The sequence below is a fragment of the Lepisma saccharinum genome, chromosome 26, assembly GCF_977018435.1.
Source record: "Lepisma saccharinum chromosome 26, izLepSacc3.1, whole genome shotgun sequence".
NCBI lineage: Eukaryota > Metazoa > Arthropoda > Insecta > Zygentoma > Lepismatidae > Lepisma > Lepisma saccharinum.
Window position 1 is genome coordinate 12,167,286 of NC_139254.1, and position 13,517 is coordinate 12,180,802.

The following is a 13,517-nucleotide window of genomic DNA, read 5'->3' on the forward strand; positions in this document are numbered from 1 at the left end:
AAGTCTACTTTTATGCACAGATAGATTAATCGGGACTGAACCTTCAGTTTAATCTGACAACCGGATCACGATGTGCCTCCACTGGGATTCGAACAGGTACTCCTTGATCACAAGGTGACAACGTTACCACTGCACCATCAAAGAGGCACTGTTCGCAATGGCGTCGGTCTCGGTTGTCATAGTTGCTATAAATTATCTAACTCTCTCTCTCTCTCTCTCTCTCTCTCTCTCTCTCTCTAACTCTCTCCCTCTCTTTCTCTGTTACTCTGTTTCTCTGTCTCACTATGTCTGTCTCTCTCTCCTTCATCTATTTTCTCTTCCTTCCTATTTAGCTCTGTCCCTCCCTCTCTGTCTGTCATCTTTCGTTTATAACTTCTCTGCTTTTCTCTCTCTTTGCTTAGCTATGACTCTCTCTCTCTCTCTCTCTCTTTCTCTCTTTCTCTCTCTTACTCTCTCTCTTGCTCTCTCTTACTCTCTTTCTCTCTCTCTCTTACTCTCTTTCTCTCTCTTATTCTCTTTCTCTATCTTATTTTCTTTCTCTCTCTCTCTTACTCTCTTTCTCACTCTCTCTCACTATGTCTCAGTCTCTCTCTCTTCTTCATCATCTGTTTTCTCTTTCTATCTATCTCTGTCCCTCTCTCTCTGTCTGTCTTCTTTATTTTTTCTCTGCTTCCTTCCCTCTTTGCTTAGCTATGACTATTTCTCTCTAACTCTCTCTCTCTCCCTCTCTCTCTCTCTCTCTCTCTCTCTCTCTCTCTCTTTCTCTGTTACTCTGTTTCTCTGTCTCACTATGTCTCAGTCTTTCTCACCTTCTTCATCTATTTTTCTCTTCCTCTCTGTCTTAGCTCTGTGCCTCTCTCTCTCTTACTTTCTCTCCCTCTCTCACACACACCAGATACACACATTGCCTCTCGTTCTCTCTCTTCTGCTGCTTTTTTTCTCAAGCTTTTCATGTTTGGTAGGCATGTTAGATTTCATGTTGTTAGTCAGGCCCGTAGTAAGGGGGGGCTGAAGCCTGTCTCTTTCTTCCTATTTTATCCTTTCTCTCTCTTCCTTATTTATTCCCTGTCCCTCGTCACTCCCTCTCTCTGTGTGTCTTTATCTCTCTCCGGAACATGGGATTACACGGACTCTACTGTGTAACATAATTCCTTAAACGCTTGAGAGTTTTGAAGTACTCTTAGTGTAAAGGGCGCCCGCAGGGATGGGCCGAGGGGGCACAGGCCCCCCTGAGATTCCTGGAGAGAGTTCATGTAATTCGAATGGTGAAATTGTAGTGATATTTTACAACAAATATTGTTTTCTGTGACTTACAGGCCGTAAATTACAGCAACTATTATTATTATTATTTTACAGTACCCTTCGGCAACAAAGAAACATGGATCAGAGGTACCATGAAGGACAATAGACTACATTAAGTGGTCTCTGACTTTCAAATAATAACAAAAATAATAACAGTAATAATAATAATAATAACAACAACAATAATAATAATAAAAGTTTCTATGACTGCCCGCCCCTGAGAAAGAATCCTGCTGGCGTCCTTGCTTACTGTAGTTCATCTGCACCATTTCAGGTGATGCCGAACTGCAGCGAGATCTTCAGGTACTGTTTCTGGATGGGTGTCAACCAGGACTGCTGCCAGATGTTCCAGATCCAGAGATCAGAAGCTGGATTCTGCTGGTCCTTCAATTCACTGACAGCGGAGAACCCGGTGTACTGGTATTTGCAAATTTAAATTCATAACTCAAGTTCTTCAAAGCGTCCATTGCTCTTGTGTGATCAGAATATCATCGCAACCTTTCCAGCTAACCTAGCGAGCCTACCTACAGCGTAAAGCGCGAGAAGAAGCGTTAGCGATTGGTGTAGGGTTGAGTTGACGTCAACGGTTCGCTTGTTGATTGGTGGGTTCGGGAGTCGTAACTCTCTTCCAAGGTGCAACAGCCATAAATCTCACTCGGTAAAGTGGAAATGATGCAAGTTGAACAAGTAGCGTCCAGCCTTTCGAACGCAGGGATCAAACCTAGGGATGTAACTCACCCCACTAATTTGTAACACTCGATGGTAGAGACGGCCCTGAAGGGGCCAGGTGTGAAATAGCCAGCATCATTTAGTAATAAATTGGAAATCCCATGTTTTAGTTTTACACACTTCTGACTGAGCAAGTGGGAATGGCAGATAGGGTGCAGATAACTTACCCCTGTTCGGTAACTCCATAAAGCTAATGCTCAAGCTCCTCTCCTCTCGATGATTAGCAAAAAGACCCCGTTTCCTGTCTAAAACTCTTATTCTACAATATGCAGAGCAAGTGCTGACAAGTCTTGCCAGCTAGCTTTATTCATTACCGTACAGGGATGGTACGATCTCCCGCACACAAAACAATTTCCGCAATTGAAATTGTAAAAATTGAAAATTTTGAAAAATATTAATGGAGTCAACTTACCAGTACTGAAAACAGGGAAATAAAATTAAACCTTCGTGTAAACTTGTAGGACCAACACCCACTGACTTTTTCTGTAATTTGAGTATGTTTGTTGTGTGTGTATTTATGTTTTACTGTATTTTTTTTACTTAGTGTGTATGTATTTTTCTGTTTTTATTCTTTTATTTTTGTCTTGTGTTTTTCTTTTATTTTTTTCTTGTGTTTTTATTTTTTGGTATCTTAATGTTCTTAGTTTTTATATATTTCATTTATTGGTATCTTAATGTTTTTAGTTTTTATATATTTCATTTCTTGGTATCTTAATGTTTTTAGTTTTTATATATTTCATTTTTTAATATCTTAATGTTCTTAGTTTTTATATATTTCATTTCTTGGTATCTTAATGTTTTTAGTTTTTATATATTTCATTTCTTGGTATCTTAATGTTTTTAGTTTTTATATATTTCATTTTTTGGTATCTTGATGTTCTTAGTTTTTATATATTTCATTTCTTGGTATCTTAATGTTTTTAGTTTTTATATATTTCATTTCTTGGTATCTTAATGTTTTTAGTTTTTATATATTTCATTTTTTGGTATCTTAATGTTCTTAGTTTTTATATATTTCATTTCTTGGTATCTTAATGTTTTTAGTTTTTATATATTTCGCATACAGTTAGCTATTAACATCAATTTATAAAATGTAAAGTAGAGATGGTTAAGTGGAAGAAAAGGCTTGTGCCTTAACTTCGCCATCCAAAACAAGGAATAAATAAATAATGTCTGCCATTCCCCAAAATTTAAAATAGTAGAATTTTATTGCATAAAGTTTACACAAATAAAATTAATATATTGAACTTCCACCAAAATGAAATAAAGTTTGAAAACAAAACCTACGTGTAAATCGCAACTGTGGGCGTGGTGAATATCAGCAGCCAGTATTCGCGCGTTTCTTACAAGACGCAACTTTCCATCAGCTGTTTCCTTGATACGCAGTGATTAATTCATGGGGGGGGGGGCAGGAGGGAATATCTCCCTCGGAAACTAAAACGTCCCCGCCCCCGCCCCAAAATGGTAACCTGGCAGAGCATTCGGACAATAGCTAAGAAACTTTGCAACCATCTTCACATTGGCTTTCTTTCATTCCCCTTTATTAAATGTATAACATACTTCTTCTGTTGTTTTTTTTTTGTGGTAATAAGCACTGATTCAGTACCTAATTACTCTTAATTAAACTTAATTACATATCATAACTAAAGGACTATTTAAAATATTAGTATTGTTTTATTGGTGTTATAATTTCATGACGATGACATCAAATTTTAATAACAATGAATTTCCAAAAAAAAAAACATGAAGTTTTATGTCTCCCGCTCGGATGAAAGTGGTTGGACTCAACATTGTTGATACGTGTAAGCAGGGAAAATTTATAAGGTGGAGAGGAATCAGAATTTTTAAAGAGTTATGTCCTTAAGTGATATACGTTTTGAAAACCGTGACGTCGTGATTAAGCGTCGTCGTGAGATAGAAATGTTTTATGATAGACTAGAGTGGAAAAAGATACGTGAAATAAAAAAAATGGTGCAGAGAGAGAAAGAAAGATGCTCGAAAAAGAAAAAAATAAGGAAAGAAGGTTGAAAGAGAAAAGAAAGAACAAAATCAGAGAAAAAGAAAGAAAAATAACTGAGCACACACGGGGATGGAGACGGAGAAAGGGGGCGAAAATAAATAAATAAATAAACTCGAGAGAGTAAGAAAGAATGAAAAAATCACGTTATTGTCATATTAAGCGTGTTAGAACTGATGCAGTTTGTAAGTTCATGCTTGGTAGACATGTTAGATTTCATGTTGTTAGTCAGGCCCGTAGGGAGGGATAGGTAAGGGGGCTGGAGCCTAGGGGGCTATTCAAATCTCTTGCTTTTTAATACATCCAAGTCAGATTTGCGACGGAGAAATTTACACTTTGAATTTTCTGTTTCCTAAAGTATTAGCAGCAATAGTACTTTTTGTAAGATATTGCCTAGCAATAAGTGGATCTTAAGAGCAATTTTTCAATGTCAACTTCCATCACCGCCGTATAGTCAACCCCTTGCAGAGAAGCGTATATTGCAGGATCTATTTCTTTCTTTATTTATTTAATTGAAACACAACAGGCGAATGCCCAATTACAGTGTTCAATATTGGATGCCACCATTACATTAACAAGGTCATAATAAAGATAGTATACAAGAAATATGAATGACGTAATATACAATTTGTATTAAATAACAATTATGCAAATAATTTAATTATTAGATTATAGAGACAGAAACACAGAGGTAATAAATAATGAAACTAAATTGTGGGATATGACCTTACAAGCTAATTGAAAACTGAAATTCTATGAACAGAACAATATATATATATATATATATATATATAAAAATTCGAAGATTAGATCTAAAGTTACAATTACATTTAAATAAGTCTATGCTTGGGGTATTCTTAGAAAATAAGTTAAGTTACTTGCACATTCTCCTCATGGGTTCAGCTTCGGCCATTTTGGTTCTTCCGAGGGGGATTTGAAAAAAGTCAGTTCTGGGCCTTAACATACAGTTTGCTAAGTAAAAATTTAAATTCGACAGCAGGTTAAAAGAATCTCTTTCACCATTAATAAGTTTGGAGAGGAAAGTTAATTGACTTATTTCCCTTCTTTCTTCAAGTGACGAGATATTAAAGATTTTCGCGTAATATGTTGCTAGGAGTGAGTTTTGGATATGTACCATCAAGTTTAAATAGTAGATATCTGAGAAATGTATTTTGAAGTTTCTCTAATTTTCCGATATCTTTCTTGAATTGTGGGTTCCAAACAAGAGAGGCATATTCGAGTTTAGATGTAGGTGCACCGTTGTTATTGCCGTTGACTACACTTTTTTTAGGATAGCTAATAAGGCAGCTTTTCTCTGATTACCTGCAGGAGCAAGAAAGATCTGCATAGGAACAATGCTGCAGGCACAACTACAGGTGTCGAGATCTTCTTCAGGAACCTCTCTGATGAGAAAATGGAGGGTGACATGCGACTCCAAGGATTTTATGTAAGAGAATGTTACAATTTATACTATAAGTGCTTTGTAGAAGGAACGTTTTGTATATTTAAGAAAGGAAAGTTTCATGTTAGTTGCGGGAGGAGCTAAATTGCACAACCATGTCTTCTATGGATGCTAAGGTGAAAGGAATTTCGTGGCAACGCCGAAAGCAAGGCAGATTTGCTTCCTTGCATGCTACACAACATCTACGCTTCATTTCAATTCGTCATGTTTTGTTATATCTTATTTTTCATTTGCTGTAATAATATTAATACATGAAGACCTTTTTATTGTGTACCAGAGACATAAATACGAAATGTTAGTCTTCGTGTATATATTTTAAGTAATGATCAAATAATTTGTTTACAAGAAAACTTCTAGCAGAAAGTAACTGTAAAAGTAACTTACAGTTAATTTTCAAGTACCAGTAAGTGTAACTGAGTTAATTTTTAAATTAAGTGACGATCAAGGGTGGCTTAAGGTCCGGGGGCACAAAACTGGACGTTTCCCTTGTGTAGGGGCAAAACCTTATTTCTGATTACATGAGCGTGGCTATTGGTTTTAAGAAGATGAATTTATGTACACAAGAATAAATTGAAGTTACTGTTGTATGACAAATAATACCAAAAAATTAAAATTATATTAAAGAGGAAATAAAAAAACAGATATAATTCAGAAAATTCATAAAATTCAATTCTCTCTTCATAAACATTTATCTTCTCGTATAATATCTAAGAAACAAGGAGATAAAATATAAAAAAAACAGTAATTTTCCCTGTAGTATTATATAGATGTGAAACTTGATCCCTTACATTAAAAGAGGAACATAAATTAAGAGCATTTGAAAATAAAACCCTTAGGAAAATATTTGGACCTAAAAGGGATGAGGAGACAGGTGAGTGGAGAAGGTTACATAATTTAACTAACTCTCTAGCCTTCTTAAACCTGACAGTTCATGACTGCAGAAACACAGGCATTCCATCTGTCCCTATCCTGAGCAAGATCTATATACTCTTTTCCATCTCTAATACCGATTTATTTTAGGTCCATCTCAACGTTATCTCTCCATCTTCGTCTTGGTCTTCCTACAGGTCTCTTACCATCAGGTTACCCAACAAGAATCCTGTAAACTCTTCTTTCCTTTCCCATTCGTGCCATATGGCCTGCCCATCTAAGTCTTCTTGATTTAATCATTCTAATAATATCTGGACATGAATACAAATTATGTACTTCTAGATTACGTAACCTTCTCCACTCACCTGTCTCCTCATCCCTTTTAGTCCCAAATATTTCCCTAAGGGTTTTATTTTCAAATGCTCTTAATTTATGTTCCTCTTTTAATATAAGGGAACAAGTTTCGCATCCATATAATACTACAGGCCAAATTACTGTTTTGTATATTTTAACTTTTAGTTTCTTAGATGTTAAACAAGAAGACAAGAGTTTATGAAGAGAAAAGTAACATGCATTTCCTGAATTAAGCCTGCTTTTTATTTCTCTTGGAAACTGGTTCAAACGAGTTTTTATCAATAATTAGATTTTTATTATTACCTAACAATTGGTTTCGGCTTGTTAGCATATATTTAGTTTTCTCTTTGTTAACTTCCAAACCTATCTGTTTAGCAGTTTTGAAAAATATTTTAGCATTATTCTTAATTGTATTTATATCATCCCCTAATAAGTCTACGTCATCTGCATATGCTAACAACTGAGTCTTACCATTTAATTTTAGTCCTTCTTTAGTTTCTTTTACCTTCCTAACAGCATATTATTAGGCAAAATTAAAGAGCAATGGAGATAATGCATCTCCTTGTTTTAACCCATCATGAATTTTAAATTTGTCAGACACATTAATACCTACACGAATTTTACTTTCTATTTCACTGGTAAAGGTAAAGGTAAAGTGTTCCCCTGTGCATAGCACCACGCCATGAAGGCGTATAGGGGGTGTGGGGGTAACGCCCCACACTTTCTTGATCCGGTCGTGAGTGGGGGTGATGTGATCAGCATCACGCCCCTGACCGCCTTTACCCCCCAGGGTTTCCCCCAGGTACCCATGTTATTCGACGCTGGGTAGGCGCCGGGGCCGCTTCCACCGTTAGAAAAGTTCCCGGATTTGAACCGGCCGGGGATCGAACCCGGGACCTTGAGCATGGTAGTCAGACGCGTTACCGACTGAGCCACCGCGGCACTATTTCACTGGTGCATACTTTTATCATATTAACAAGCTTCTTAGGTATTCCATACTCAACTAATATATTAAATAATTTTATCTCTTTTGACTGAATCGTATGCTTTTTTGAAATCAATGAATAGCTGATGGACATTTTGATTATATTCCCACTTTTTCTCAAGTGTCTGTCTGATGTGAAACATTTTATCTGTAGTTGATCTGTTACGTTTAAATCCACATTGATAATCACCTATAATTTCATTAGCATATGGGGTTAGTCTTGCTAAAAGAATGTTAGATAATATTTTACATGTTGTTGAGAGTAAAGAAATTCCGCGATAATTATAGCAGTTCATTTTATCACCTTTTTTAAACATAGGGACAATTATGGATTCTTTCCACTGTTGAGGGATTTCTTCTTTATTCCATATTAAACAAATTAATTTATGAATGTGACATAATAACGAATTTCCACCATATTTAATTAACTAAGCTGGTATTAAATCAATGCCAGGCGCCTTGTTATTATTTTGCCTTTTAATAGCATCTTTAACTTCATTCAAGTTAGGTTCTGGAACTAAATGTTCTGCTGTGTGTAATTCATTTACTTCTGATTTATCTCCTACATGAACGTATAAGAGGTCATTAAAGTAGTTCTTCCATCTATTTAAAATATCGCTTGGATCAGCCAAAAAATCACCGTTTTTATCTTTTATCAAGTTTACTTTAGGTTGCCACCCCTTTCTAAATTGTTTTTGTTGTTCGTTTCAATTTCGTTAATTTTGCTTTTCAAGTAATCTCTTTTTTTTACTTCTAAACGTGCGGTTAACTTCTCGCTATATTCTATTATAGTAATTGCTTAGATTTGTATCACCAGAGTTATTTAACCACCTAAGTCTAGCCTGATTTCTTATTTCTGTTAGATTGTGACATTCGTTATCAAACCATGGAATACTTTTCCTTGGTTTATGGTATCCTGTACTTTCTTTAGCTGCTGATTCTATTGCATTACGTATGTGCTCTCAATTCTTATTTACGTCTGTTACATAATTTAGAACCACATAATTTGTATTCATGTTCAGATATTATTAGAATAATTAAATCAAGAAGACTTAGATGGACAGGCCATGTGTCTTGGAGAGGAAGGAAGAATTTACAGGATTCTTGGGAAACCTGATGGTAAGAGACCTGTAGGAAGGCCAAGACGAAGAAGGAGGGATAACGTTGAGATGGACCTAAAGGAAATCGGTAAGGCTGGAAAAGATTGGATTGATCTTGCTCAGGATAGGGACAGATGGAAGGCTTGTCTTGCTGCAGCCAAAGACCTTCGGGTTTAAGAATGCCAGATCGTAAGTAAGTACCTAGGTAAGTATTGTTGCATGACATAAGGATATTGCAAAATAATGTTCCAATTTAAGCTGAGAGATTACTGTTATTTTGATGTCATTATGCAAGTAGTAAATACATCCCTACAATAAACGTGCTCTTTAACAGTTACACTTAAATGTTTTTTTTTAAAATAAGGCGATTAAAGGTATTATTATTTAAGGTCATTAAAACCGTATATATATATGTACGAGGGTCATCCAGAAAATAAAGCGAATGGTGGAAAGGTGGAAAGTAGGACGACCAGGGTAGAAAGATGGGAGGGCAGGGTGAACAGTAGGGGGTGCCAAAAATTCACCTCGCCGGGCGAAAAAATTTTCTTCACTCCCTTCTGGGTAAACTTTCCGTATCCGGAATACGAATTTCTTAAAATTTACAGGAGAAATTACTTACCGAATGCAGTTTCTTTAGACATGTGTGCCACAAACAATGCCGTCGGCCCGTTGCCAAGGCACACAACACACCGGCTCGGTCCCCTCGAAAGACCAAGACCGGGCCTCGTTGCCTATCATTTCTCTTTCTGTTATAATATCTGCCACGACTAATTCTCAGTTCCTGCGGGGCATGAGAGCCCGCATCCCAAAGTTCGGGTAAGGGTCTGCTTTTGAATAATAATAAAATTAAAATTAAATTTATGCTTACTTATCTAAGAACTCCAAAATAAGGTAACCATTCTCATGCTTGAACTTCCATCGTGATCGTACCCGCATCCCACTGACCAGTGATGATACGCATGCGAGTCGCGAGCGAAATCAGCATAATTGAAACTGACGTCTTATGGATTGATAAAGCCTCCGCCTCACTGACCAGTGACGGCGGGACACCTCACCAAACCAAAAGGATGCCAGTTAATTTGTACTTATCAATCAAATTTACTATAAGGAAATACCTATTAACGATTACAAATTTATTTACAAATCCAAACATAGATAAGTTAAAAGAAAAATATACAAACTTCTGATCAAAAGAAAACTACAACAATGCCAAGATAAATTTAGATCAATAAAGACTTCCGTAACGCAGACTGAAACTTGTTATAGAGTAAATATAAAACCCAGAGAGCTCTCTCTTATACAGGGTGACTGGTAATTAGATATATTCCCTGAAAGGGGTTAAAGTAGAGACAATTTGCAATAAATTTGACCATATGATACCCCGTCCGAAAATTAGTAGTTTTCGAGATAATCGAATTTCAATTGTTTCTTTAAAAAATGACAATTTTCCACATAAAAACATGAATTGAGAAAAAACTGCTCATTGTATGGAACTTATTTCAGCGTTTTCTGATAGCTAACGAATAAGTGGTTCGTTGAAAAAAAAAGTTTTTCCCAAATAACAATCACATGTAAGTAACGGGTGGGTCTAAACTTACAAGTGATGATAAAAAAATGCACCCTTAGTTTACTTGGCAACGTATTAATAACAAAAATGGTATGACACGAACCGTACAAATTACTTATATTACTTCCTTGGGTCATCTGCTATCCAACAAGGTACAAATGTTGCTAACATTCACATTTGTGTACAAGAAATAATACTTCATTCATCTTCATGTGAATGGAATCAATGAACAAAACAATTAAAGAACATTACACGTGTTGCTCAAAGTATTCACCTCCGTTACGAATGCAGGCACGCAGGTTTTTACGGACATTTGGTCTCTTAACTCGTGATGTGATGGTGGCCTTGATGTGTTGACCAGCTGTTAAGATCCTCTCCCTGAGCTCTTCTTGCGAGTTTACCGGTGTCTTGTCATGTGGCTCAAAATGCCGCAAGGCTTCAAATCGGGGGATCGAGCCGGCCAGGGAATCGGGCCGCCTCGACCAATCCATTTCTTTGGGTATTTTCATCCAGCCACTGTCGCACTCCCAGGCAGAAGTATGGATGGGCGTCATCAACAATCATTTGATAGAGCCATTTTTCCTGCCCAAAATCTTAAATGGCATCACTTATGAACATTTTTTGAGAAACGGGATGGCAATGTTGTTGGAGGATGTGCCTCTAGCTACAAGACGTGTCATGATTTATGATGATGACTGCCCAGCTCGATCCCCCGATCGATTTGACGCCTTGCGACTTTTACATTTGGAGCCACATGACAAGACACCGGTAAACTCGCAAGAAGAGCTCAGGGAGAGGAACTTAACAGCTGGTCAACACATCAAGGACACCATCACATCACGAGTTAAGAGACCAAATGTCCGTAAAAACCTGCGTGCCTGCATTCGTAACGGAGGTGAATACTTTGAGCAAGACGTGTAATGTTCTTTAATTGTATTGTTCATTGATTCCATTCACATGAAGATGAATGAAGTATTATTTCTTGTACACAAATGTGAATGTTAGCAACATTTGTACCTTGTTGGATAGCAGATAACACAAGGAAGTTATATAAGTAATTTGTACGGTTCGTGTCATACCATTTTTGTTATTAATACGTTGCCAAGTAAACTAAGGGTGCATTTTTTTTATCATCACTTGTAAGTTTAGACCCACCCGTTACTTACATGTGATTGTTATTTGGGAATAACTTTTTTTTTCAACGAACCACTTATTCGTTAGGTATCAGAAAACGCCGAAATAAGTTCCATACAATGAGCAGTTTTTTCTCAATTCATGTTTTTATGTGGAAAATTGTCATTTTTTAAAGAAACAATTGAAATTCGATTATCTCGAAAACTACTAATTTTCGGACGGGGTATCATATGGTCAAATTTATTGCAAATTGTCTCTACTTTAACCCCTTCTAGGGAATACATCTAATTACCAATCACCCTGTATAACATGTCCATATCCCATCATAGAACTAACACAGCTTTAACTTGGTTTCAATAAACAGGTGACAAATTATTCAGTAATGGTCGACAATATTACTTGGAAACAAAACAAAAGAAAAATTTGCATAACTTCTATCCGTAAATTCCTATTCGTGCTTTTGTCATATTTTCACATCTACATTATGTTCTCTAGAACTCGTGAGGTAAACTACCATTTTCAGGGTCAACCTCCAAAAACATTCATAACGAAATATAAGGGGAGCCTTTCTCTACCCAATATCAAAGCCATATCTCGGCCACAAATTACAAATGTCCACTTGGAATTCCTTACCATAATAGGAGAATCTATGTCTACCCTTTTCAACGCCGTTGGCTAGTTATTCACATTGCAAAAGCAAAACAATAGACTTTTACATTAAATGAATTTCTATAAAAACATATACTCGACTGTTTCAAAATTACATCAAATATAAACCTAAATAAGAGAAACCAATAAACTTTCCTTAACGTTCCGGATACTCAGACTTTAAAACTGACATGTAAAATATATAAGCTATCAGATTTTAAAGGCACCCTCTGACCAGGTAATAAAGAATAAAATTTATTTAAATGAACCTCCTGACCAGGACAATTCAGAATGATTTAGAATAAAATAATTTACTTGACGAGAAGGATGTATATCTTTGATATTATATAGGAGTCACACTGACCAGTGACAACTTCGACAGAAATTTAAAATGTATGAATAATATCAAAGTTTAAATTATTAAGGTTAAATATTTATATATGAATCAAATTATTTATAAGCCTGCCAAAATCCTCTTTAAGGATCATGCTGACCAGCACAAATCCCGAAAGGTGGCTTACGGAAACCCTCGGACATTGTGGAAGGGAGAGCTGACCAGCCACTCCCCACACAACGCCCGTATTCTCCCAGCCCTGGACCTCGACAAGCGATTTAATCACCTAAAGATTTCGGAATATACTGATCAACTCATTCAACTGATTATTCTGCCAGCGAAACGGCTGGTATTTATACTCGCGGGATTGCGCAATTCTATTCCTCAACAAAAGATTTGGATATATGGAAAGTTATTTTTAGCTTTAACAATTACCCCTTCGAAAAAAAAGCATATCGAGAAACACAATGTAGCAAAACTTACAAAACCGCGCAGCGCCGAACGAAAAAGAACCCATTGTTGATAAGAAAGAAAAAAAATGCAAGCTTCAACTTGCTTTGCGTTCTTTTTCGCTTGGCAGAAACTGCGTTACAATTTTAACAAGGATAAAATATACATTCAAAAAGATTAGAACTCCAAAAGAATTTATACGAGGGTCGACATAAACAAAATGAATATCACAAAAATTTACCAAAATTTCTTGATCGTAACATGTGGAAGTTCGGGGTCAGTGTTTCCAAACACGTGTTTTTGTAACTGAAGAAGGTACGTTTCCGCAAATGGTTTGTGGGACTATGTGTCAATGGTTCGTGGGGCTATGCGAGAATGGTGTGTGGGGCTAAGCATTTTTTTTCTAAACCAATTTTTTAACTATTCTAACCTAAACGTTGACACGTCCTTTCCCACTGCACAAATATTTATTGTTAATATTTATTGTTATTAATTATCTTTTCTTGTGCAAATGTTTATTGTTCTTTAATATTAATTTCTGTAATTTACCTATCACTGATAATGT

The 13,517-nt window shown here is 36.2% G+C and overlaps 1 protein-coding gene across 1 annotated transcript in view; it reads left to right on the forward strand.

Annotated features, from left to right (window-relative positions):
• The first annotated feature begins 5,427 nt into the window (after window positions 1-5,427).
• LOC145979383 (sodium channel protein Nach-like) overlaps window positions 5,428-13,517 on the forward strand; it is a 92,727-nt gene continuing 84,637 nt past the window's right edge. Inside the window, exon 1 of the mRNA XM_083112251.1 lies at window positions 5,428-5,495. Within this exon, the coding sequence (XP_082968377.1) occupies window positions 5,463-5,495 (33 nt within the window). The 5' untranslated portion in view covers window positions 5,428-5,462. The remainder of the gene's footprint in view (window positions 5,496-13,517) is intronic.